General features: G+C 37.4%; 1 protein-coding gene across 1 annotated transcript; it reads right to left on the minus strand.

The window, feature by feature from the left end:
- Positions 1 to 1,860: 1,860 nt before the first annotated feature.
- LOC107761722 (UDP-glucosyltransferase 29) lies at positions 1,861 to 3,524 on the minus strand. The gene has a single exon (XM_016579981.2). The coding sequence runs from the start codon at positions 3,379 to 3,381 to the stop codon at positions 2,050 to 2,052; it is 1,332 nt and encodes a 443-aa protein (XP_016435467.2). The 5' UTR covers positions 3,382 to 3,524; the 3' UTR covers positions 1,861 to 2,049.
- Between the last annotated feature and the right edge of the window lie 23,804 nt (positions 3,525 to 27,328).

The raw sequence follows: 27,328 nt of genomic DNA on the forward strand, positions 1-27,328 counted from the left end.
AAAGTATAAATTAAAAGTATTTCGCATAGTTGTCTATACACTAGAATAGAGAAAGAATATCTCGTATATGTCCTCCATTCCTCTTTATGCGGCAAGATTCGATAGGAAGGTCATAATTCTTAATTTTGATCGTGAATTTAAAAATAATTCTTCAAGTTTTTAAAAATAAAATTGATATATTTAAAAATTACTTAAAAAGTACTATAAGTCATAGTGATAATTTATAATTCAAATGTTTAAGAAAAACATGGCCAAATGAGAACCTCTTTGATTTCCCAAATAGTAGTAATATTCATTTTTGTCATATAAATTGAAACAAGGTAGGAGTTATTTAATTGTTTTGTCAATTGTCATAATAAATATTAAAAGTCGAATATTAATTAAGAGAATGTGTGTGTGATAGAGAGTAGAGACTTAAGAATAGAGAACCTGAATTTGCCAATTTACTAGAGAAGTCCAACACGATTGTTCCCTTATGCATTCTTCTATGTATAATTTTAGTCAAAACACAAAATTAGTCGACACTAATTATATTCATTAGCCAAAAATATATATTCTTTTTATTCATTTTTACTTCTTCATTATTGATTTTGCACATAAATAATAAATAAAGTGCATAATTTACCGTGATACCCATATTAATTGGTGTATAGTCTTAATAGATTTGGAAAATTTGATTTGGAATAAGTAATTAATGCTAAGGGCAAAATAGGAAAAATAAATTATTTTTTCTTGATATGCAAAAGTGGACAAGTAAAAGTAAAAATCTATTTTTAGAATAGTGGATCCGTAAAAGTGAAGGAGTATAAAATAACCCATCTAGGAATCCGAACTTGGAATCTAAGTGGTTTATAAAGAAGAAAAAAAGAAAAAAAGACAATCTGTCTATTATTTTTTGAAACCGGCTAAAAACTTACATTTTTCTATATTTTTTCCCTCTACCTTTTATGTTTTAAAACTTTGTCCTGTCTATACTTTATGTTTTTTATGCATGTAATCATCTGTGATAACACAGTGAGACGACAAGATTGAGTTGCTATAGCAGTGCGCATTCACACTTTAATCAATAGGTTGTAAGTTCGAGTCAGAGCGTATCGATACAGAGTTCTTGAAGACAGGGAACTTATGGTCTATTGAAAACAGCCTCTATTGTTGTTGTATCTCACTGTGATAACAAGTCCGCACACTTCCCTCGCTGCATTTTCTGCGAAACTCAGGTATGAATTCTATCCTTCTTTGATATTTCTTTGCGTTGGATTTTGATTCCACAAGGATTAATGCAATTAGTTCCTACAGTCTGATGCTTCATTTGTTGAAGCTCGTCCCATCTTATGTAACGGTGTTTGACTGGGCACTGAGTTTAAGAAAGAAAGAAAGACTTTTGAAACTTGTGGTTTAAAACAAGCCATAGACGTTTGTGCAGCTACAAATTATCTCATTAAGTATAATTTGAGAAGTTTAAAGTTGCATTGTTTCTAAATATAGAAATGTGTCATTATTTTTGGACTCCAATTTGGCAGGTAGTTCTTTCTCAACTACTAAATACTAATGCAATTTTTATGCCAACAATGTGTTTGTTGTAATGCGTCACTGATTGTTTTTGCTATGTGCGCCTCTGCAAAATGCTTGAAAATGAGTTTTCTTGTTGGCTTAATGCTGAATTGTTATCTTAACTAGTTCCACTGGTACTTCCCCTTTGTTTGATATCATGTCTTAATGAACGAAACTGTGCTTATTTCTCTGTCGATCATGTGATGTTAACACTCTGTTCTGATCAATGATAATGCTGGCTTGGAATAGGTCTTAAAACACATCGAAGATAATTGAGACAACGAAATGGCAGTTGTACTTGCTAAAAATTGGATATAGAGTGAATGCCATGCCTGTGTAGCAATCCTCTTGGAAACTTCATTTCATGTTTTCATGGATACAATTTACATTATGGTGAAGGTTTTGTTCATTTTAAGGTAATTATCATTAAGAGTGACATGATAGTTTAAACTTTTTTTTTTAATAGATATAACTTGAAAGTTGAAATCTTATTGCTAATCATTTATTACCACAAAGTGAAACCAGCTCTTCCACCACACCATCTATCTCTTCTTCCCCATTCTCATTCATCTTCTCACTCAATTCAATTGCTTTCTTCCTCACAGGCTCCCCACTTTCCTCCATTACCACTTTCCTTATCGCCTTTGCAATCTCCTCACTTTGTAGTTTCCCGTTTTCGTCCCTCACTGCTTCAACTCCCAACCCAATATATTCCACAAGCCTAGCATTCATTGGTTGGTCAATGTGCATTGGCATTGCAATTATGGGCACACCAAACTTCATACTTTCCATGAAAGAACTCCATCCGCAGTGACTCACGAACCCACCTGTTGATGGGTGTTGAAGAATATTTGCTTGAGGAGCCCATTCTTCTAAAATCTTTCCTCTTTCGCCTACCCTTTCAAGAAACACTTCTGGTACTGCATCTGCAATACTAATTCTTTCACCTTGTGGAAACCTAATGACCCAAATGAAGTTCACTTTGCTAAGCTCTAGCCCTTGAGCTACTGCAAGGATTTCTTCATTGGATAAAAAATACTCACTCCCAAATGAGACAAACACGGTTGAACTTTTTTCTTTCTTGTCAAGCCACTGCATGATCTCCTCATGTTCAGCTTGGTCAGTGGATTCTTGAACTAGTGTGCCAACCGGGACAATTTTCTTGGTGACCAAATTTGAAAGATAATCCATATATTTCCCTTCAAAATCTCTGCAAGTTTTCACCAGAACAATGTCGCGTGATCGCCTAAGAGCCTCGCCGAATGGGAACTCCTTACCTGGTGATTCATTAATAGCTTTCTTCAAGGAAAACATTTCATATTCGCGCAGGTAAATTTCAGGGAACGGGAACTTCTCTTCTTTGTCTTCAGACATGTGGATGCCCAAAGCAACAACAGCTGCACTAAATGTGAGCAACTGCACTGCAGGAATATTCATAGATGAAGCCAACTGAGCAGTCCATGGTTGATTGTAGTCATAAATGACCAAGTCTGGATTTAGAGTTTCTAATATTTTGGAAAATTTTGGAGCGGCCATTTCAAAAGCTGTTTTGAGGGTGTTCATGAGATGGGGTGGGAGGCCATTGGTAGTGTGGTAATGAGGAGGAAGATTTGGCAAAGATGGAAGATGAAGCTCAACTAATTCTATTGACTGAGAATATTTCTCTGTGACATTTTTCTTGATGGAGCTTAGATTTACAGGAGTGGAACACATGTAAATGTGGAAGTTTCTATTTGTGAGTTTCTTGGCTAGCTCTAGAAATGGACTTATATGTCCATGAGCTAGCCATGGTACCATGAGTACCCTAGTGGTGTTTTTCTTGGCCTCCATTAGTGACTATCTTTCGCTCCCTTTCTCTTTCTCCTAATAATCTATTTATAGTTTTTGATTATCTACGATGGATCTTGTTATTAGAAAGATGCTAATTTATTTATAGTATTTGCTGAGTGGGGTGGAGCTAGAGTATGTGGTGCGGGTTCGGCTGAATCCAATGGCTTTTGCTTAAACCTTATTCGTATTAGAAAATATAAATATGTATAAATATTTAATCGCGAACAAAGTAACTGAGATAAGCTATATATTGCTTTGATGCTAAATTCAGAACTCAATAACTTTAAATTTTAGCTTCTTCTTTGCTTGCGGCTGATCTTGGTTGTGAGTTAGTTGGCGTGGTGATATTATTGCATTAGTGTGCGACCCTTCCTCAAACTTTGCATGAATACAAGATACTGCATCTGTCATTTGTGCACTCCGGTACCGTGCGTAATTGATTACGTGCGACATATATAGAATAGAAGTTGCCTAGTGATTCATAAAAAAGACAAAATGTTGTACCAGCAGCCTTGTGTTGGAATATAGTTTATTCTTGTTGTAGGGCCATCGGTGTTATTTACAGTCACCTCAACTCAATTTACAATTGACTTCCCTTTAATGAGAAGGTTTTCCTTAATTAACTTTTTCACATTCATATTTTGTCGTTACTAACGTGCGCTTACATAAAATGACACAGTTGTTATAAGAAAAATCAAATTATGATGGATGTCTACTCTTCCTCCATGATCTTCTCAAATGCTTAATGACATATTCAATGACATATTTCTATGCTTAATGACATATTCAATGACATATTTTTCTTCACTTTTCATGCCTATATAAAGGCCTTGTAATAGATAGGAAAATACACACAATTGAAGAAGAAAATCTCTTCCTTCTCTCTATCTCCATTTCTTGTTCATGTTTTACTAAATTGCTTTTATTTCATAACAACATGTCTTGTTCATGTTTTACTAAGTTGCTTTTATTTTATAACACGTTATCAGCACGAATTGCTCATCTCATAATCTTCTATGTCAAGACTATGTAAGTTATAAGCAGGCAATGAGATCAAGTACAAAGAAAAATGTCTTGGATGATAATACAAAGATAAGTTTTACATCCATCTAAACCCATTCATATTTTCATATCTTTGCATTAACTTTATATGCAGTGTTTAGTAAAAATATTTTTTTCAATTGTATCCAGTGAAATAAAGAACTGGAAAGGTATGTCTTTATTTGCTACATCTCTTATAGGACAAAGATAATATTCTAACGTATATATATGTTCTAACGTTTTACATACTATGATAGATAATTATTAAGGTAATTTAGTAATAATATTTTTACCATCACATGATGTATTTCATTGAAAGCAAAATTATCAAATATGTAGGCGATTTTACAGTACCTTACAAATTTGGCATTCGAATATACAATCAATATAAACTCAATATAGTTATAATTTATAATAGTCACAGTTATGCATTAAGCCTTAAATATTTTTGCTAGAAACATAAGGCTCATTCCTCCGTATTGAATTTTTTTGGTGAAATTCTTATAGTCTTTGAAATATAAGTGGTTATAGGTTATCTGCACCTTTCCCCTAATTAATTTATTAAAATATAAAAGTGATTGTATGATTTGAAAACAAAATGGCATATATCCTAACTAGCATTTTTGTTGCAGAGGAATTGTTTTAAGATTGAAATAGTTATATATGTCTTCTTGAAAGTTAATTTACTTATGCCTATAATTATGAAGTAATAATATTTTAAAGGCTCGAGTGCGAGTCCTAGTGAATTTTGGCCCATTATGCCAAAGTTTGAGGGTAAGACAATGGGTTCATGTCCCAACGCACTATGTTGATGAAAAGATGTTGGATTCAAGTTCTAACGCATTATGGCCTAGCATGCCTTTATATGGGTAAGACATTGGGTTTGAGTCCTAATGCACTATATTGATAATAATAATAACTAAAGAAAAAATAATATAATTTTCATGAAAAAGCCTGAAGCTTGTCCAACTTGATTTGCTCCATTCTTGAAGTGAATGTGATAGCAGTGCATGATAAGTCTAAATAAAGACAAGTGGTTGGCCAATGAATGTGGGCGTGCTAAAGGCCAAAATAATAATAGTTATCACTATGGTAATTATAAAAAGGGAGAAATTCTTTGAAGAGAATGTGACTTGTGATAAATATTGAGATTGCATACTCATTCCTGAAAGTGAATGTGAAAATATATATATGATAAAGATTATGCATAATAATGTACTTGTGCATAGTTGGATAAATGCTACAACTCACCTCTAAGGGAGGTTTGAGACAAAGAAAGATAATGTATATTATTGTGTAGTTACATAAATATATCATTGGTCGCATGCATATGATACGCCAAAATATATTTTGTCATGCTTATGAAAGTTATTAAAAGCAAAATTAAAGCAAAAAAAAATTATTTTGCTTGTGATGATTTTGAACATTACAATTATTATGATATGATTCTCTTTGTGAAGGAGACATTCATTATATGGATGGTGTGACAAAAGATCTTGTAGTACAAAAACAGTTAAGAGTTCTGAAAGAACTAATTTGTTACTACCCGGATGAATGAAATTGTTCATAACATTAATATTGTAGTAAGTCTCAAAAGAAATATTTTGATTTACAAATATATTAGCCAAAGTGGTTGGCATATTGAGACTATAAATGAAAAGAAGATTGAATATCTTTATATTACTATAATCATACCGGGTAAATATGAAAGGTTACCTGACTTTTCTTTTATTTGTACTACACAAGTATAAGCATGATGATGCAATCACAAGCCACAAATAAACTAGAGGTTTACTGAAATAAATATTAGTCGGCATGACCGGTTGACCATCTCGGTTCAATTATGATTGCGAAAACATTAATTGAGAATTACATTGGCATATATTGAAGAAATATAAGATTCTTCAAGAATTCTCTTGTGCTGCTTATTCTCATGATATACCAGTTAAGGTTAGGGATTGAATCCCTTGATTTCTGGAACGAATAAAAGGTGATAAATATATGGGCCCAGTCACCTTCCATGTGGACCGTTTACTATTATATGATTTTCATAGATGCATCTATTTTATGGTCACATGTGCATTTATTATCAACTTATAGTTTGGCTTTTGCAAGATTGATTGCTCAAATTATTAGAGCACAGTTCCAGAATATAAATTATGATGATTTATCTTGATAATACTGGTTTAAATCTAAGTTGGTTTAATAGAAATTGTATGCCTCCAATTATATCTAAACCATTGGTTATGAAAACAAAATTGCTAAAATAAAATTTGGTATTTGATGTATTATTTAATATACAACAGCACTTGTAAGCATCTAGCCAAGTTATGATAAGTTCTCCCTATCACAATCGGTTCGGGGTCAGGAACCAAATAATTTCCATCTAGAAATATGAATGTACTATATGATTTAATTGTTCCACCACAGTGCACAAAGATAGATCCCCAAATAAGGCTAGGGATATGTGTTGGTGATCCCAATAATATGGGGAGAAAATGGACAGCTGAAAAAGTAATGCATGTAATGAATTATTATGAGTACATCGAGATCCTCGTACGAGAAAATGTGAACTTGAAGTTCAAGTGATAATTCATTTGCAAAATATTGCCGGGCGTATTTGCTGACCCAAAGCTAAATGTCATATTCAGCTGCTAATGCTCCAAATAAAATAAAGTCCATAATGAATAGAGTCCATGGCATGCATAAAGCATAATAGACTAATCGGTTCCAAAGATAAAACTCCTTGAAGAAGGAGAGGAGCAAATGTTCAAGATGGTCATAATAAGGAGGCAAGTGCTCTAGAAGAGCACCACGACATAACACTTCATAAGACCTCATGGGAGAGGTTCAGGTACCTGAAAATAATAAGATAAAGAGATCTCAATAAGTTATGTCTTTATTGAATAATAGTAGAACCGATATAAAATGATCGTCGACGATATTGTTAATATAATGTAGCGCTCAATATTATTAATATTGACGAGGATCTTGAGCTCAAATCTGTCATGAAATTTGGACAGAAAAATAATTGGCCAAATGAAAAATACGCAATGAAAATTGACTTCACATGAAAAATATGAAGTTGGACGGATAGTCCCAACACCTGAAAGTATAAAGCCAGTTGAGGTATAAATGTATTTTTGTGCGAAAAAAAAAAAGAAGGTCAAGTCGATAGACATAAAGACGACTTGTGTCACAAGAAGATTTGCAAATATCCTGGCATTGATTATATAGAGACATGTTCTCCTGTGGTGGATGTCACCATTTCAGGTTTTAATCTAGCAATACAAGAAAAACGTGATATGCGTATAATGAAAATCATTGAAGGATTTAAATTGTTCTGAAGCATATTAAGGTTTTCAAGTAATTTATTAAATAAAGCTTCAAAAATCCTTATATGGATTGAAACAATTAGGGCACATGTGGTATAATCGCCTGAGTGAGTACCTGTTGAAAGAAGGGTACAAGAATGATTCAATTTGTCCTTGTGTCTTTATAAAAAGATCTGGATCTAAATTTGTTATAATCACCGTGTATGTTGATGATTTAAATATCATTGGAACTCCTAGGGAACTTCTTAAAACAGTAGAGCTTCCTAAAGTAGTAGACTATTTAAAGAAAGAATTTGAAATGAAAGATCTTAGAAAGATAAAATTTTGTCTTAGTCTACAAATTGAGTATATGAAAGATGGAATTTTTGTTCATCAATCAACATACACTAAAATGATTTTAAAGCGATTTTATATGGATAAAGCACATCCATTCCGACCTCATGAAAATAATGAAGAGCTTCTTGGTCCCGACGTACCATATCTTAGTGCAATTGGTGCACTCATGTAACTTTCTAACATTACAAGGTCTGACATAACTTTTTCAGTTAATGTTTTAACAAGATATAGCTCTGCTCCTACAAGGAGACATTGGAATGGAATCAAACACATATTGCGGTATCTAAAAGGGACTATCGGTATGAGATTATTTTATGGAAATGATTGCAGTCTCGATCTTGTTGGTTATGCCGATGCTGGGTATTTATATGACCCACAAAAGGTTCGATCTCAAACAGGCTATGTGTTTACATATGGAGGCACTGCCATATCTTGAAGATCGACTAAGCAATCAATCGTGACTACTTCATCTAATCATGATGAGATAATTGCTATTCATAAAGTAAGTCGAGAATGTGTATGGTTGAGGTCTATAATACACCTTATTCGAGACAAATATGGTTTGAAGTGTGACAAACCACCCACAATTTTGTATGAAGATAATGCAACATGCATATCCCAGTTGAAGGGAGGATTCATAAAATGGGATAGGACAAAGCACATTTTACCAAAGTTATTTTTTACACATGATCTTCAAAAGAATGGTGATATCAATGTGCAACAGATCCGTTCAAGTGATAATATGGCTGATTTGTTCACCAAATCTCTACCGACGTCAACCTTCAAGAAACTAGTGTACAAGATTGGGATGCGAAGGCTCAAGGATGTGAATTGATGCTCTCATCAGGGGGAGTTAATACGCGTTGTACTTTTTTTCCTTACAAGGTTTTGTCCCACTGGGTTTTCCTTGCAAGGTTTTTAACGAGGCAACCAAAAGGCATATTTCTAAATATGTGTACTCTTTTTCCCTCACTAGGATTTTTTTTTCCCATAGGATTTTTTTTTCTAATAAGGTTTTAACGAGGTACATTATCTATGGACATCCAAGGGGGAGTGTTATAAGAAAAATCAAATTATGGTGGATGTCTACTCTTCCTCCATGATCTTCTCAAATGCTTAATGACATATTCAATGACATATTTCTATGCTTAATGACATATTCAATGACATATTTTTCTTCACTTTTCATGCCTATATAAAGGCCTTGTAATAGATAGGAAAATACACACAATTGAAGAAGAAAATCTCTTCCTTCTCTCTATCTCCATTTCTTGTTCATGTTTTACTAAATTGCTTTTATTTCATAACAACATGTCTTGTTCATGTTTTACTAAGTTGTTTTTATTTTATAACAAGAGTTTGTTTGTTGCCATACTTGATACAAAGTGTAACAATTTGGTGCTGAAGTACTTTTTATATTTATACAAATTTTGCTTGAGTGTCAAAGTAATTAAGCATTTTTTTATTAAGCTTTGTGTAAACCAAACACCGCCAAACAAACTAAAATGAGTATAAATCCTGAAGAAAGTACTCCGATTGAATTGGAAAAAGATACTATAGTAGTAACGTTTATTTGTTTGTTTTGTCAACAGGAATGGCAGGCGGTGCGGGCAGTGCGGGTTCTGTTTGAACTCGCGCAATTTCAACCCGTCCCGACCAGCCACGTCCCGCATAGGATTTAAACTCACATTTATCTGCCCCGCACTCCACCCGCGTTCACCCGCCCCGCAAAGAATTTAAACCCGCATTCATCCGCCTCGCACTTCACCCGCATTCACCCGCCCCGCAAATATTTTTAATAAAAATTCTCTCTTTTTCAGAATGCTAGACTTAAATCTGATTTTTTTAACAAAATAATTAATTATATCCAAATTGTTCTCTCTTTCATATACTTAACTTTTTTATGTTTGGCTTCCTCTGATTATATCCAAATTGAATATCCAAACATATATTTAACTTCCTCTTCTCTTATTATCGAGCGAGAGGACTAAGGAGAGAGATGAGCCGTAGTGAGTGAGAGAGCAGTTAACTAGGTCAATGGAGTGAAATTGAAACTAGGGTTTTAATATTTAGCATTATGTCTGTTAGTTCAAAAAATTAAAGCCCCACTCGCGACCCGTCCCGTCCCGCATTATTTTTGTTATTTAAAAATTGAACCTGCCCCGCAACCGCAAACTCTCAAAATCGCACTAACGTTCAAACCCGCACCGCTCCATTGCCATCCCTATTTGTCAATAGTCATGTGGGGAGAAAGAAAATTGAATGACAGGAGAGGGAGAGTATAGAAAAGAAAGAGAACCCCAATTTGACCATCTTTTGGAGAAGCCAGCATGATGATTCCCGTACGCGAGAACAAATATTTTCTATATTGGAAATAAATCATATATATTCTTTCTTTAAAAAGAAATTTCACTTGTGAAAGAAAAAATCTACATATTTAATGCTTCGAATTGTTTTAAAGTGTAACTAAAATGCCACATCGGACTAATGGGAGTGTCATTTTTAAGAAAAAACGCCAATTGAGACAATCAGATAGCAGCCACCTCATTGTCTAGCCTTAAACAAGGTATTTTGTGGGTATGCCATTTTTCTCCATTAATAGCTTGTTTCTCATTATTTTTTCTTCCAAAAGCACTTTTTTGATTAAAAGTTTTTTTTTTGAAGTTAAGGTTTTTGGTCAAACTTTTAGAAGGAAAAAAAAATCTTTTTGAGTACAAGCAGAAGCAATTTTTGAGAAGCAGAAAAAAATAACTTATCACCAAAAATACTTTTGTTTACCCGTAAAATGATACAGTTGAATTTATAGCATGGTTTATAGACAAGGGAATCCATTTGATCCTAAAATGAGAAATAAATTAAATTAAATGCAAGACTTAGCGTTAAAATCGAGATAAGATAGCAAACAACTTAGTTCCGGGAGTAAGACTTCCGAAGACAGCAATAAGAATATTGATAGACAGAAAATAAAATATTATTTAACTTGAAATAATGTGTAGCATAAGTTTGTTAGAATTATTTGTGGCACATCTTTGTGTCATCGGGATGTTGGTGAAGATTTCTTTTTTGGTGGGAAATTTTCCTTAACCCTTCTGATAAGTTTCTGAGGCTTGATTAGACGCACGTCTCTCCGCATTTAATACCCCGAACATGTGTTACTCCACGATTTACCAATATTTTTACCGGTTCTCGAGGTAATCATGGCTACGATTTTAGCCGTCTATTCCTTTACTTATACGCTTCATTCTTCATATTTTACCCTTCACAGTTCTACAAACTCTCTCACATTTTTTGCATTCAACTCTTTCGTGCTTTCCCTCTTCTTTAACCTTCTTCTTCAAAGAACTCTTATTACCTTCTGCTGATCATGGCTTCTTCTTTCAAGAACTCAGGTTCTCTCATCGGTGGGGTCTGAAGGAGAACAAAAACAAAGAAATCACCGTTGATGTTGACCATCCTACGGTGAGCACCATCATTCCCAAAAGACTCAACACAGCCAAGGACTTCGAAAAGAAGTTTCCTTCTTCAAGTTCTCGAACTTGGGCTATTGGCATATACCCTTCTTCCATCTGCCCTTCCAGCATCCCTACTGTGAAGGAGGATTGTGATTGCCATGATCTGAACATCATTTCTCCCGAACTGGTGGAGCGAGTAACCGTCCCTAAAAAGAGTTTCATTTACGTTTATACGTACCTATTTACTTTAGCCGCATTTTCTTTGAGTAGGGGAATTGACCCTGTGATTTTGGAGTTGTGCCACATATATCAGATTTGTTTGGCACAGTGGTCGGTGTGGCAAACAGTGGCCTGTCTACGGTGGATGTGCCAGGATACGAAGGAGGAGCTCACCTTGGATCGCATGATGAATCTCTACTCCCCATACTTTGCTCACCATCACGGATGATGACAACGGCTATGGATGGATGGAGCGGTTTATCATTGTTGCTACCAGGGATATCATCCCGGCTAAAACTCCATCTTTCCCTGAGACTTGGACTCTGTCACGACCTAATTTCCCTTATAGGCCATGATGTCGCCCAACGTCGCCGCTAGGCAAGCCAACGGTGAATTAGCCGTGTATTTATTATTTTTAATAATTTCAAAGAAGTTAATTTTTATTTATTAAATAAGTGAGAAGTAAAAAATTTAATAAAATAAAGCGAAAACTAATGAAAGAGCAAATGCAGTGAAATATATGCTCAAAAGCCATAAAGTCTACTAGTATGTTTCCAAGACCTAGTGTCACAAGTGTATGAGCAACTAGTAGAATATACAAAATACTAAGCTACTGTCTGAAATAAAGTAGACAGAAGGTAAATACAAAAGAGAGACTGCGGGTGCTGCAGAGCGGCCTCAGAGAGCAGCTCACCACTAAGCCTCGGGGTAATGGGGGTGCGCGCTTGAAGGGACACCAGATGCACCTGCCTCAGATACTGCACGATTAGTGCAGAAGTGTAGCGTGAGTACATAAACAACCCGCACCCAGTAAGTATCCAGTCTAACTTTAAAAAAATAGTTACGAGGGGTCGACATTGACACTGTCATGACCCAAAATCCGTCTAGTCGTGATGGCACCTAACCCAACCCTTAGGTAAGCCAATTACCAACTATCCAACTTTAATAATAATTATTAAAGCTATTTACGTGAATAAAGATCTTAATCTTGTACAATCCCCAAGAATTGGTAGTACAAATCATAAGCTTCTAAGAATAGAGTATACAAAGCGAAAATGAAATACATACATAGTCTGTTTGAATAATACATAAACAGAGCTTTTATAAATCTAAGGCTACCCTGAACAAGAGGCAGCTACAACAGGAATGCAGGTACATCTTCAAGTCCCGCAACAATCGAGCACAACAACAATAATAGCCAACATCTGCACGGAATGTGCAGAAGTGTAGTATCAGTACAACCGACCCCATGTACTGAGTAAGTAACAAACCTAGCCCTAGGTTGAAAGTAGTGATGAGCTTCTACCAAGGTCGGGTCCAAATCCACTAATCCACAACAGTTAATAACGACATAAAGAAAATAATACCAGAAGTAACTCAGAGATAAAATGCTCAGTCACATCATGATTTCAGCAATAATAGTTCTTCCTTTCAAGTACATTAGTGAAAACCCAAATCTTTTGCCAAAGTTACCAAAAATATGAATAAGTTTGAAAACATAAATTTTTCCAAAATCCTTTCAATAATAAATAAAATATCTCATTTTTCTTTTCAGATAACCATTGTAAAATAAATGCATCACTATGCCCATTTGTCAATATGTGTGAGAAATCATGAATAATGTGATACCGTACAGTATGAGGAAAACACATCTTTATGCATATATGTCATGTGTGCATGTCAATGCAATGTATCTCAGAGATTGTACTCATGTACTCACACTCTCAGAGTACTCAATCTCAGTATCTCGCATTCTCTCTCATTGTGCTCAGCACACACAATCACTCAGCGCTATACAATACCTGTTGCGGTGTGTAGCCCGATCCCTGTTTATAGTCGACTGCGCTCACTGGGGGTTTACAGACTCATGAAGGGCTCCTACAGCCCAAGCGCTATAAGCACGGATAACTCACGTGCTACACGGACAACTCACGTGCCATAATATAAATATCTGGATCCGCACGGCCAACTCACGTGCTGCACGGCCAACTCACATGTTGCACGGCCAACTCACGTGCAATAATAATATAAGGATCTGCACGGCCAACTCACGTGCAATAATAACTCACGTGCTATAATAATATCTGGATTCGCACGGCCGACTCACGTGCAATAGTATAATATATAGATCCGCACGGCCAACTCACGTGCAATAGTATAATATATATAAAGCCAACATGGCCTGCTGCGACGTGCAGCCCGATCCCAAAAATATCCTCACAATCAGGCCCTCGGCCTCCCTCAGTCATCAATCTCTCCAGTCTCTCTTTCATGGGCTCACAATGTCATGAGAATAGCCCGAAATGATGATATGATGTATCAATAAATAACAACTGAGACTGAGATATGATATGCAATAAAATGAATATGATTGAGTATGAATTTTTATTTTAAAATAAATATTTCACAATAATATGACCTCTGTGGGTCCCAATAATACTGGCTCATAGCCTCAACATGATTTTTAATACGCTTTTCATCTCAATTTCTTTAACTCATAAAATCGCATGGAAAATGCCAAGATTATTTAACTACAAAATTCCATAGAAATAATTATGTCACAATTTCTATAGTGTACACCCACACGCCCGTCACCTAGCATGTGCGTCACCTCCCAACAATTCACGAAATACATATATTCAGAGTTCATACCCTCAATCCCAAGATTAGAAGAGTTACTTACCTCGAACAAGCCGAATCCAATATCGAGCAAGCTAAGCAATGCTCCAGAAATTCCATTCTGCGCGTATCAACTTTCAAACGGCTCGAATCTAGTCACAATTAATTTGATTCAGCTCATAAAATTTATAGGAATTAATTCCATATCAAAATACTAATATTTTCCAAAAAACCAAAATTACGCCCCAAAAAGTACTTGTGGGGCCCATGTCTCGGAATTCGATAAAAGTTATAAAATCCAGAAGCCCATTCAACCACGAGTCTAACCATACTAATTTTACAAAAATTCGACCTCAACTCGACCTCCAAATCTTCAAATCTTATTTTCAAATCCTTAAGTTCAAACCCCCGATTTACACCTCAATAACATGTAATCTAGTCGGATTATTCGATAATAATTCAATATTATGGAGTACAAATAATCACAAGTGACTTACCTCAAGTTTCCCTTGAATTCTCTCTCAAAATCGCCCCAAAAACCGTGCTTGAAGGCCCAAAAATGGAAAAAACTCGGAACCCCTCTGTTTTTAACATTCTGTTCAGGATTTTCGCACCCGCGGTGATTTCTTCGCACCTGCGATCTTCATACCCGGGGTGATTTCTTCGCACCCGCAGTGATTTCTTCGCGCCTGCGTTCTTCGCACCTGCGATGATGTCTTCGCACCTGCAGTCTTCGCACCCGCGATGATTTCTTCGCGCCTGCGGTCTTCACACCCGCGATGATTCCTTCGCACCCGCGGTCTTCGCACCCGCGATGACTGTTTTCGCACCCATGGTCTTCGCACCCGCGATGAATATTTTCGCACCCGCGGTGCCTAGACAGCCCATGCATTTTTGCTTCTGCGAATCATTCCTCGCATCCGCGAGCTCGCACCTGAGGTTCTTTTTCGCGCAGGTGCGATCACACAAGCAGCGCAGCTGCTTCAGCTCCTCCTCCAAATCCAAATTCGATCCATTAACCTTCTGAAACTCACCCGAGGCCCTCGGGACTCCGTCCAAACATACCAACAAGTTCCATAACATAACACGGACCTACTCGAGGCCTCAAATCATATCAAACAACATCAAAATGATGAATCGCACCTCAAATCAAAATCTATAAACTTTGAACTTTCAAATTCTATATCTTGTGCCGAAACATATCAAATCAATCCGGAATGACTTCAAATTTTTCACACAAGTCATAAATGACATAACGAAGCTATTCAAATTTCCAGAATCAGATTTTGACCTCGATATCAAAAAGTCAACCTCCCGGTCAAACTTTCCAAAATTAAATTTTCGGCATTTCAAGTCTAATTCCACTACGAACCTCCAAATAAATTTTCGGACACGTTCCTAAGTCTGAAATCACCATATGGAGCTATTGGAATCATCAAAATTAAATTTCGTGGTCGTTTACTCATAAGTCAATATCTGGTCAAATATTTCAACTTAAGCTTCCAATATGAAAATTCATCCTTCCAAGCTAACTCTGAAATACCTTAAAACCAAAACCGATAATTTACACAAGTCATAATACCTCGTAGGAAGTTATTCAAGACTTCAAATAGTTGAAAGGAGCATAAATGCTCAAAATGATCGGTCGGGTCGTTACAATCTCCCCCACTTAAATATACGTTCGTCCTCGAACGTGCCATGAGTTGTTTTCAAGCCACCAAATCATTATTCCATCTTATCACGCACGTACCCGGGGGTGAATCCACGTCACCCTATTCCATATGAGCTTGACAACACAATACAATTGAAAATCCTTAATTTAACCTTAGCCCAAAAACCTTGGAATTCAATTCCCAACTTTCAGAATTTCTTTTCAAGACACGAACCTTACATTTACACCCTGTATGAGTCTGAACAAGCTACATCAAGCCATAACTATAATCACAGATACAATTTACCCAGAATATTAGACAACTCGCCCGCTCGTAGCACCATTCATGATCACAGTTACTACTCCAAAACCAACCAAGTACTAGTATTAAATCCCGTATCAAATGAAACTTCATCCCAAAACCTTCGTACACTGTTGATAATAAAAGAAAACACAGAAATCTCAAGACCCCCCTTTTAGATCAACAAGTCATGGAGCTCTCTCGCCCCAACCAAAACCATAATCACTTTCTAAGCCGAATTTCAATATTATCCTCCCGAATATACCGTTTCAAACCTGATAGTACCCATTCCAGGTCCAATGACCTTATTTTACGAAACACATCTATTCTACAGATATGCCGCACCAATATAACTCAGAGCCATAACCCATGCCATCCGTACACCCGTACGCAACAATTCAAATGTACTCAAATGCTTATATTGTTTAAATTCCGCAATAAGGCCCCCAATAAAAACCACACCATGTGTGCACATAACCAATGAATCACAGCTCCTCGTAGCATAAAGGAGTAACTCACAGATCATTTCAGAACACGAATAAGATCAACATCAACTAATGACACATCCCTCAACAATAGCAGTATGGAGCCAACCATTCCGGCTCGGTGTAGAATATACATCTTAATTGGGACTACCTATGGACCCCAAATCAACTCTCGTCACTACAATAGATAAATAACCCTCAGAAAATTCACCGCAACTAATTCATAATACATCATATCATCTGACTCGCTTCGGTCACAGCTTCACATTCCACAACTACAAAACAATCTGCTCCTGAGAACTCCTAGTCTCTAAATCCATAGAACACACGAATCACTATTTCTGATTCCACCAAATTTAAATCTCTCTAACTCAACCAAGCCACGCAGGTCGCCAAACCCAAGAGTATTGCCACAAAGAGCCTGTAGAAAACCCCACATCATAAGCACCCAAAGAACCGATCATATCCATTACCATACTGATCCAACCTACTACCAAGTTGTCTTATTTCTCCAAGTCCCTTCTGAATTTGTCTTGAAATTTATACTTCTCCTTGCTAAAACACCATGATCTTTAACCACAAATCACCCCACAAACCTTAGCATAGAACCACAACGCCCTACGGCCCATAAGCAACTGTATTCTTCTTAAGCACCTTCAAAAATACCACAATTGTAACACTCGCTCTGAAAATACCTTATGTGAATTTGAAATTGTTCTCCTCACCCTCTTTATACTACAACATAGAATCCATAGTCATACAAAATTTCCGCAAGTCCAGGCACCATCCAATGTAAATCTCAGGTTTTATCCATACACAAGTCCGAAGAATTCTCAAACCCACTAGAATTTTCTTGGGAGTCACCCACTTTGCTCAAATCTAATTGCACCGCCCAAATGGGTCAAAAGACACGTGTCCCATTAGCACAACAACACTCAAAGAAGCAAGTCTACTTTAATACCCCTGATCAAATTCATACTCTGTGCGTACTACATATTTTAAAAATAGCAACTCACTCATCCCATGATTTTCACATACTCATAAAGCATAATATAACCCGTATCCAAGAATTCGTTTACTCAAGTCATTCTCGAACTCCATCTCTACAAGTCATAACTAATCCTCAAGTATGCCTCAGACCAAAACTAAAATTTAATATATAACCATAAAATTAAGTCGTCTGCAGCAGGCTCCCCCACTTGGCTCAAAGCCTTATATTTAAACACTCCATAACTCACAATATCCATACTCTACTACTGCCCTAATACTTCCATCAGTTCAACAAAAAGTTCTTCTCAAGCTCATACAACGCCAATCATAAAAATATCCCAAATCATCTGCTAAGCTCGCAATCATTCTCTTGACACTCAAGTCAACTTTCTCATCCAGATTCAAATTCAAATCTCTACATATACGCCCTGCTGGCGGAAACGTAACTCTCCACTCATATATAAGGAACACACCTACGTAGATTACTCTCCAGGATATAACCCACCTCCCTAGCCTTAAATTGGCATCTTGTTATATCTTCTCGCAGCCACAATTTCTATGCAATCACTAAATCTTTCTGAGTCCAACTCGTTAACCAAACCTAAGAGTTTAATTTGTCTCACAATTTAAACATGTGAAAGATCTTTCAAAATATTCACATTCGAGACTGTACGTCACATCAAAACAAAAATCAAGCATCCAATGGCCTTCCTTTTACATATAAAGGAAACACTTCTCGTTATGTTCAAATTGTCTTAACACATCCCACGGTCACATCATACGCATCATACCGCCATATCACTGCTCATCGAGCCATAAATTTTACTGTAGGATCATCACCAGACATATGAGTCCAATTGTACACATTATAACTGAAGCTACCGAGCTTAAACTGCGGTCTAACCATGGCCTCAAGTCCTCTAGACTAGTCCATCATCAAAACATAGAATACACATCTCGCACATCATCCCTGAAATCACAAGCCAGCAATACACAATTGATACCGAGCGCTCATGTGCGCATATGAATACGTGGAAGAAATTCAAAAGGTTATATTTCAAGCTGAATCAATTCCGCACGATAAGGAAGGAAAGATGGAAAGTATATACCCTAAATGCCCTGTAGCCTCTCGAAGATAAGTATGGACGTCATCATACCGATCCACAAGACTCTACTAGATACTTACTCATGACTTGTAGAACCTATGAACCTAGTGCTCTGATACCACTTTGTCACGACCCAAAATCCGTCTAGTCGTGATGGCACCTAACCCAACCTGTTAGGTAAGCCAATTACCAACTATCCAATTTCAATAATAATTATTAAAGCAATTTACGTGAATAAAGATCTTAATCTTGTACAACCCCAAAGAACTGCTAGTACAAATCATGAGCTTCTAAGAATAGAGTATACAAAGCGGAAATGAAATACATACATAGTCTGTTTGAATAATACATAAACAGAGCTTTTATAAATCTAAGGCTACCCTAAACAAGAGGCAGCTACAACAGGAACGCAGGTACATCTTCAAGTCCCGCAACCATCGAGCACAGCAACAACAACAGCCAACATCTGCACGCAATGTACAGAAGTATAGTATCAGTACAACCGACCCCATGTACTGAGTAAGTAACAAACCTAGCCATAGGTTGAAAGTAGTGACGAGCTTCTACCAAGGTTGGGTCCAAATCCACTAATCCACAACAGTTAATAACGACATAAAGAAAATAATACCAGAAGTAACTCAGAGAAAAAATGCTCAGTCACATCATGATTTCAGCAATAATAGTTCTTCCTTTCAAGTACATCTGTAAAAACCCAAATCTTTTGCCAAAGTTACCAAAAATGTGAATAAGTTTGAAAACAGAAATTTTTCCAAAATCCTTTCAATAATAAATAAAATATCTCATTTTTCTTTTCAGATAATCATTATAAAACAAATGCATCACTATGCCCATCTGTCAACATGTGTGAGAATCATGAATAATGTGATACCGTACAGCATGAGGAAAACACATCTCTATGCATATATGTCATGTGTGCATGTCAATGCAATGTATCTCAGAGATTGTACTCATGTACTCACACTCTTAGAGTACTCAATCTCACTGTCTCGCATTCTCTCTTATTGTGCTCAGTACACTCAATCACTCAGCGCTATACAATACCTGCTGCGGCGTGCAGCCCGATCCCTGTTTATAGTCGACTGCGCTCACTATGGGTGTACAGACTCATGAGGGGGTCCTACAGCCCAAGCGCTATAAGCACGGACAACTCACGTGCTGCACAGATAACTCACGTGTCATAATATAAATATCTGGATCCGCACGGCTAACTCACGTGCTGCACGGCCAACTCACGTGCAATAATAATATAAGGATCCGCACGGCCAACTCACGTGCAATAATAATATAAGAATTTGCACGGCCAACTCACGTGCAATAATAATATAACATATATAAAGCCAACATGGCCTGCTGCGGCGTGCAGCCCGATCCCAAAAATATCCTCACAATCAGGCCCTCGGGCTCTCTCAGTCATCAATCTCTCCGATCTCTCTTTCATGGGCTCACAATGTCATGAGAATAGCCCAAAATGATGATATGATGTATCAATAAATAACAACTGAGACTGAGATATGATATGCAATAAAATGAATATGACTGAGTATGAATTTTCATTTTAAAATAAATATTTCACAACAATATGACTCTGTGGGTCCCAATAATACTGGCACATAGCCTCAACATGATTTTTAATATGCTTTTCAGCTCAATTTCTTTAACTCATAAAACCGCATGGAAAATGCCAAGATTATTTAACTACAAAATTCCACAGAAACAATTATGTCACAATTTCTATAGTGCATGCCCACACGCCCTGTGACCTATCATGTGCGTCACCTCCCAACAATTCACGAAATACATATATTCAGGGTTCATACCCTCAACTCCAAGATTAGAAGAGTTAATTACCTCGAACAAGCCGAATCCAATGTCGAGCAAGCTAAGCAATGCTCCAAAAATTCCATTCTGCGCGTATCAACTTCCAAACGGCTCGAATCTAGTCACAATTAATTTAATTCAGCCCATAAAATTTATAGGAATTAATTTCATATCAAAATACTAATATTTTCCAAAACAATCTGAAATTACGCCCCAAAAATCACCTATGAGGCCCACGTCTCGAAATCCGACCTCAACTCGACCTCCAAATCTTCAAATCTTATTTTAAAATCCCTAAGTTCAAACCCCCGATTTATACCTCAAAAACATATAATCTAGTTAGATTATTCGATGATAACTCAATATTATGGAGTAGAAATGATCATAAGTGACTTATCTCAAGTTTCCCTTGAATTCTCTCTCAAAATCGCCCCAAAAACCGTGCTTGAAGGCCCAAAAATGGCAAAAACTCGGAACCCCTCTGTTTTTAACATTCTGTCCAGGATTTTCGTATCCGCGATAATTTCTTCGCACCCGCGGTGATTTCTTCGCACCTGCAGTTTTTGCACCCGCGGTGATTTCTTCGTGCCTGCGGTCTTCGCACCCGCGATGATTTCTTCGCGCCTGCGGTCTTCGCACCCGCGGTCTTCGCACCCACGATGACTGTTTTCGCACCCGCGATCTTCGTACCCGCGATGACTATTTTCGCACTTGCGGTGCATAGACAGCCCATGCATTTTCGCTTCTGCGAATCATTCCTCACATCCGCGAGCTCGCACCTGCAGCCCTTTTTCGCGCAGGTGCGATCACACCAGCAGCCCAGCTGCTTTAGCTCCTCCTCCAAATCCAAATTCGATCTGTTAAGCTTTCGAAACTCACCCGAGGCCCTCGGAACTCCGTCCGAACATACAAACAATTTTATAACATAACACGGACCTACTCGAAGCCTCAAATCATATCAAACAATATCAAAACCGCGAATCGCACCTCAAATCAAAATCTATAAATTTTGAACTTTCAAATTCTATATCTTGTGCCGAAACATATCAAATCAATCCGGAATGACTTCAAATTTTGCACATAAGTCATAAATGACATAACGAAGCTATTCAAATTTCTAGAATCCGATTTCGACCTCAATATCAAAAGTCAACCTCCCGGTCAAACTTCCCAAAATTAAATTTTCGGCATTTCAAGCCTAATTCCACTACGGACCTCCAAATAATTTTCCGTACACGTTCCTAAGTCCGAAATTATCATACGGAGCTATTGGAATTATCAAAATTAAATTCCGAGGTCGTTTACTCATCAGTCAATAACCGGTCAACTATTTCAACTTAAGCTTCCAACATGAAAATTCATCCTTCCAAGCTAACTCTGAAATACCTTAAAACCAAAACCGACAATTCACACAAATCATAATACCTCGTAGAAAGTTATTCAAGACTTTAAATAGTTGAAAGGAGCGTAAATACTCAAAACGACCGGTCGGGTCGTTACAGACACTTACTATGGGTCAATAATAAAATACATAAATTCTAAATAGGCATGGAATATGTAAATAATAAAATTAACACAATGGAAAGTAGTGAATAAATGATCCTTTAATTGACAGTGAATTCCAAAATCTCCATCTAAAACATACTAGTTCCGAATCAATTTCGGTCATCAAATAAATTATAACTCTCAGGCCATAACATAATATCAAGTGTAATCGGGCTCCGAGTATTATCACGCACGATTTATGCCGAGGTCGTACGACCCGATCTAATATACTGTGGGCATTATCGAGGGTCGAACGACATGAACCATAGATGCATCTATTATAATGCCGAGGCAAACGACCCACTCCCATGAGAGTAGAGAAGTTTACCTCGCTCGTGGAAGTACTTGCGACGCGAGAGGACATGGATTTCTCAGAGTTAGTAATATTCTTAATTTTTCCCAAAAATAAGAAATCTAAATTGGAAATTTACAACTTTTGTTTGGTTAAACAGTCAAAATTTTCATTTAACCAAGTATAATATTTACAACCCACTAGCTCAATTGTACTCTTACGCTAGACCAATAACAGAATTAACAACCACTTTTTATCTACTACATCTCCTCTACTTACTATCTCTACATTTAACGATGCACTTCTAAGTAGGGTAGTTGCTCAATCTTTCTAACTCCTTGTGCCATTTGGATTCATTTTGCCCCCGTATGTGTAGCTCCAGTATAATATTCTTCATCCTCTGAAGGCTTGATATCTTCTTTCCTTGAAATCTTTATTGGTTCCTCTCTGCCCAGACATGGTAAATCACAACTGCAAACAGGAATCCTAGCATGTGAGCTCGAACTCTGCATGAACTTCTCTTCGTTAACCATTTAATCTCAGCATTCTAGCTACGAATTTGATGTTTTTCACCTAGCCATTTTGACAATGCTTCCCACATATTTCTAGAATAATCATATTAAAAAAAGAGGTGCTCCATTGCCTCCTTGGTGTCCTTCTCACAAAGCACACAGTCACTTGCTATTGATAGTCCCCACTTCTTTAGGCAAACCAGTGTAGCTAGCTTTCTATGCATGGCCAACTACAGAATGAATTGATGCCTTGGTAATGCTTTTGAATCAATTGCAATCATTTTCCATGACACTTAGGGTGCAGGGGAATTGTTGCAACATACATCTTTTTAATGCTAAACTTCTCATTTATACAGTATTTATTCAGATCAACAAAGGAATCCTTTTGTATTAGCCATTCCCTAGTGTCAAAGATCTTCCTAACTAGCCAGCATGCCTGCTTATGAGTGTGCATAGTCATTATGTCCTTCCCTTTGATATAGAAACTGTGTATCCATTAGATCCACATGGTGTTCTTTTTTGCATTGATTGCCCATAGAAGCTTACATAAAGTAGCTTTGTTCTAGTTAGACACATCAAGGACATTCAAACCTCTAGCTGAGAGTGGCATACAGATTTTATCCCAAGCAATAAGTGCTCTCCTCAAAGGTTCATTACTCCCAGTCCAAAGGAAAGTTCTACAACCAGTCACAATTAGCTTAGTTATCTTTTTTGGCAATAAGAATACCTACGCCTAGTAGGTCTGCATTTCAAATATCACACTCTGGATCAATTGTAACCGACCACTATAAGATAGGAATTTAGCAGTCCAGCAATTGAGTCGTGCAGTAATCCTTTCAATCAATGGCATGCATTGTTGGATATATAGCTTTTTAGAGGACAAAGGAACTCCAAGGTACTTGAATGGCAATTCTCCTGCTGTTAATTGCATTTCTGTGAGGATCAATTCTTTGAACTCCCTTGATACCCCTATAATATATAATGCACTTTTTTTTTCATATTTGCTTTAAGCCCTAACACCTCTGAAAAATGTTGAAACCTGCTCATAAGTAAGCTTATGGATAGCTTATCTGCTCTGCAACATATGATCAGGTCATCAGCAAAACATATATGGGCTATATTCTTTCTGGAACACCTCAGATGGTAATTGAAGTCTGGAATGCACTCTAGTGTCTTCAATGATCGATTCAGGTATTCCATCACCAATACAAATAGGTAGGGAGACATTGGATCTCACTGCCTAAGCCCCTTCTTTGCTTGAAATTTAATAGCCAATCCTCCATTTATCAGCAGAGAATAACTGACAGTTGTCACACACTCCATCACAAGCTGTACAAACTTCACAGGCATACCAAATTCTATCAGTATCATTTTTAGGAACGACCACTCGACTGAGTCATATGCTTTCCGTATGTCAACTTTGACCAAACACCTTGGGGAGACCCCTTTCTTAGTGTAGCTTTTAACCAACTCATGTGCAATAATAACATTGTCCAATATGTTCCTCACTTTTATAAATGCTGATTGAGAAGGCCCAACAACGTAGTCAACCACAGTCTTTAATTTTGCCGTTATGATCTTTTCAATGAGTTTGTAAACTGTAGAACATCATGCTATGGGTCTAAACTCCTTAACAGATGTAGGACTGTTAACTTTAGGAACCAGTGTAATTGTTGTACAATTAATACTTCTCAACATTTTCCCATTTGCAAAGAATTCCTGTATAGCTTGTTTGACTTATCCTCCAATAAGACCCCAGTATGTTTTAAAGAATTCAGCAGGGAATCCATCTATACCTGGTGCTTTTTCATTAGGAAATTCTTTGAGGGCCTGATCTATATCCTTTTCTGTTATTGGGCTATTAAGTTCTCTTTGTTGTTCTTTGGTGAGACAAGGTCCATTTCTGGCTGTATCGATATCAATACATGGCAATTCAGCAGCACAAGTTCCCAATAAAGATTGGAAGAATCCTATGAATTCTTGCTCTATCAGTTTTGGTCAGTGATACTAGATCCTTGATCATTGTAGATGGAACCAATTCTGTTCTTAGCCTGCCTAGTCTTTAGATGCGCATGAAAGAATTTAGTATTTTGGTCTCCAGCATTTATCCACATTGCTCTAGATCTCTGCCGAATCACTTGCTCATTAATTTGCAACTTTAAAATCCCTAGTCTCGGCTCTATTTAAGACAATTAATATGCATAATAATACAATTAAAGCATGATGTAGATTTAAGACTACCCGGATATTTCATGGAATATAGCTACGCACAGACTCTCGTCACCTAGTGCGTACGTAGCTTCCCACACAAGTAGAACACAACAAGATACACCTAAGGGGATGGGTTCCCTCTTACAATGTTAGGCAAGAGACTTACCTCGTTCTCAAGCTCACTTTCGGCCCACAAATCTACTCTATATCCTCAACTTGATGCTAAACAACCCGAAACTAGTCAAGTATTATATATATTAATCAATATACACTCAAAAGTTCATAATTTAACTACTAGAGTAATTACCCAATCCAAATTAGAAGTTTTCTAAAATTTACCCCCAGGCCCATATGCTCGGATTTCGGAAATGTTTGAAGATAAATGTTACCCATAACCTCACAAACTCAAATATATAATTTTTACCCAATTCCTTAATCATTTTCGTGGTTAAATCCCATTTTTATCAAAACCTAGGTTTTTCAACTAACCCATGATTTTCATAATTTTACATGTTAATATCTACCCATAATCTATGTATTAAACTCACATTGGGTAGGAGTTACTTACTTTCAATATCTAGGTGGAAATCTCTCTCCAAGAAGCACCAAAATCGGCGAAGGAATGAAAAATGAGAGAAAAATGGCCTAAGTCCCACTTTAAAACTTTCTGCCCAGGTCAGTGCCTTCATCGCGATCGCGGACAAGCCCTCGCAATCGCGAAGGCAAAACTGAAGAACCTAGAAATATTCCTCTTCGCGATCCCGAGAGGACACTCGCGAATGGGATGTACTGGGTCGCCTCCTCATCGCGAATGCGTGCTCTCACTCGCGAACGTATAAGGCAACTAGGTTGCCCAGGCCCAGGCCCTCGACTCTACGCGAACGCGATAGGTCTCCCGCGAAGGCGAAGGCCACTGGCCCCAAGCCTCCGCGAATGCGGCCTCGACTTCGCGAACGCGAAGCACAAAACCTAACCCAGTCCAATTCCTTCATCGCGAACGCGAGGCCTTCTCCGCGTTCGCGAAGAAGGAAACCAGAACAACAGATAGCAGATTTTTGAACTCAACTCCAGGTAGTCCGAAACTCACCTGAGCCACCCGAGACCCCGTCCAACTGCACCAATAAGTCCATAAACATAATACGGATCTGCTCGAACTCTCAAAATGCATAAAACAACATCAAAACTAAGAATCACATCCCAAAACCAAATTGAATCAAATTATGAACTTCAAGTTTTCAACTTGCTCCAAACGCGCCGAATCATTCATAGACTACTCAGAATAACACCAAATTTTGTGGGCAAGTCTCAAATCACCATACGAAACTATTTCCAGGCTCAGAATTCCAAATGGACCTCGATAACACTGAATCCTACTTCAACCCAAATTAAAGAACTTGAAAACCTTCAATGCGCCAACTCTCAATATTAAGCGCTGAAACGCTCACGGGTTATCCAAAATCCGATCCGAACATATGCCCAAGTCCAAAATTATCATACGAACCTATTGGGACTGTCAAATACAGGTTCCGAGGTTGTTTACTCAAAATGTTGACTCAAGGCAAACTTAACCCTTTTAAGCCAATAATAAGGAACTAAGTATTCTAATTTCAACCCGAACCCTTCCAAACCCGAACTAACCATCCCCGCAAGTCATTAGACAGTAAAAGCGCTTACGGGGAGTCTTATTTAAGGGAATGGGGATCTAGAAGGCAAAACGACTGGTCGGGTCATTACATTCTCCACCTCTTAAACAAACGTTCATCCTCGAACGGGTCTAGAATCATACCAGGAGTGCTGAATAAGTGTGGGTATCTGCTCCGCATGTCCTTCTTGATCTCCCAAGTCGCCTCCACGACTGTTTGGCCCCTCCACTGAACCTTTATCGCAGAAACATGGACCTCAATTGGCGAACCTACCTGTCAACAATGGCAACTGGCTCCTCCTCATAATGCAGGCTCTCATCTAGTTGAAACGTGTTGTAGTCTAACACACGCGACCTATCGGCATGATACT

The sequence above is a fragment of the Nicotiana tabacum genome, chromosome 13, assembly GCF_000715075.1.
Source record: "Nicotiana tabacum cultivar K326 chromosome 13, ASM71507v2, whole genome shotgun sequence".
NCBI classification, from domain to species: Eukaryota; Viridiplantae; Streptophyta; class Magnoliopsida; order Solanales; family Solanaceae; genus Nicotiana; species Nicotiana tabacum.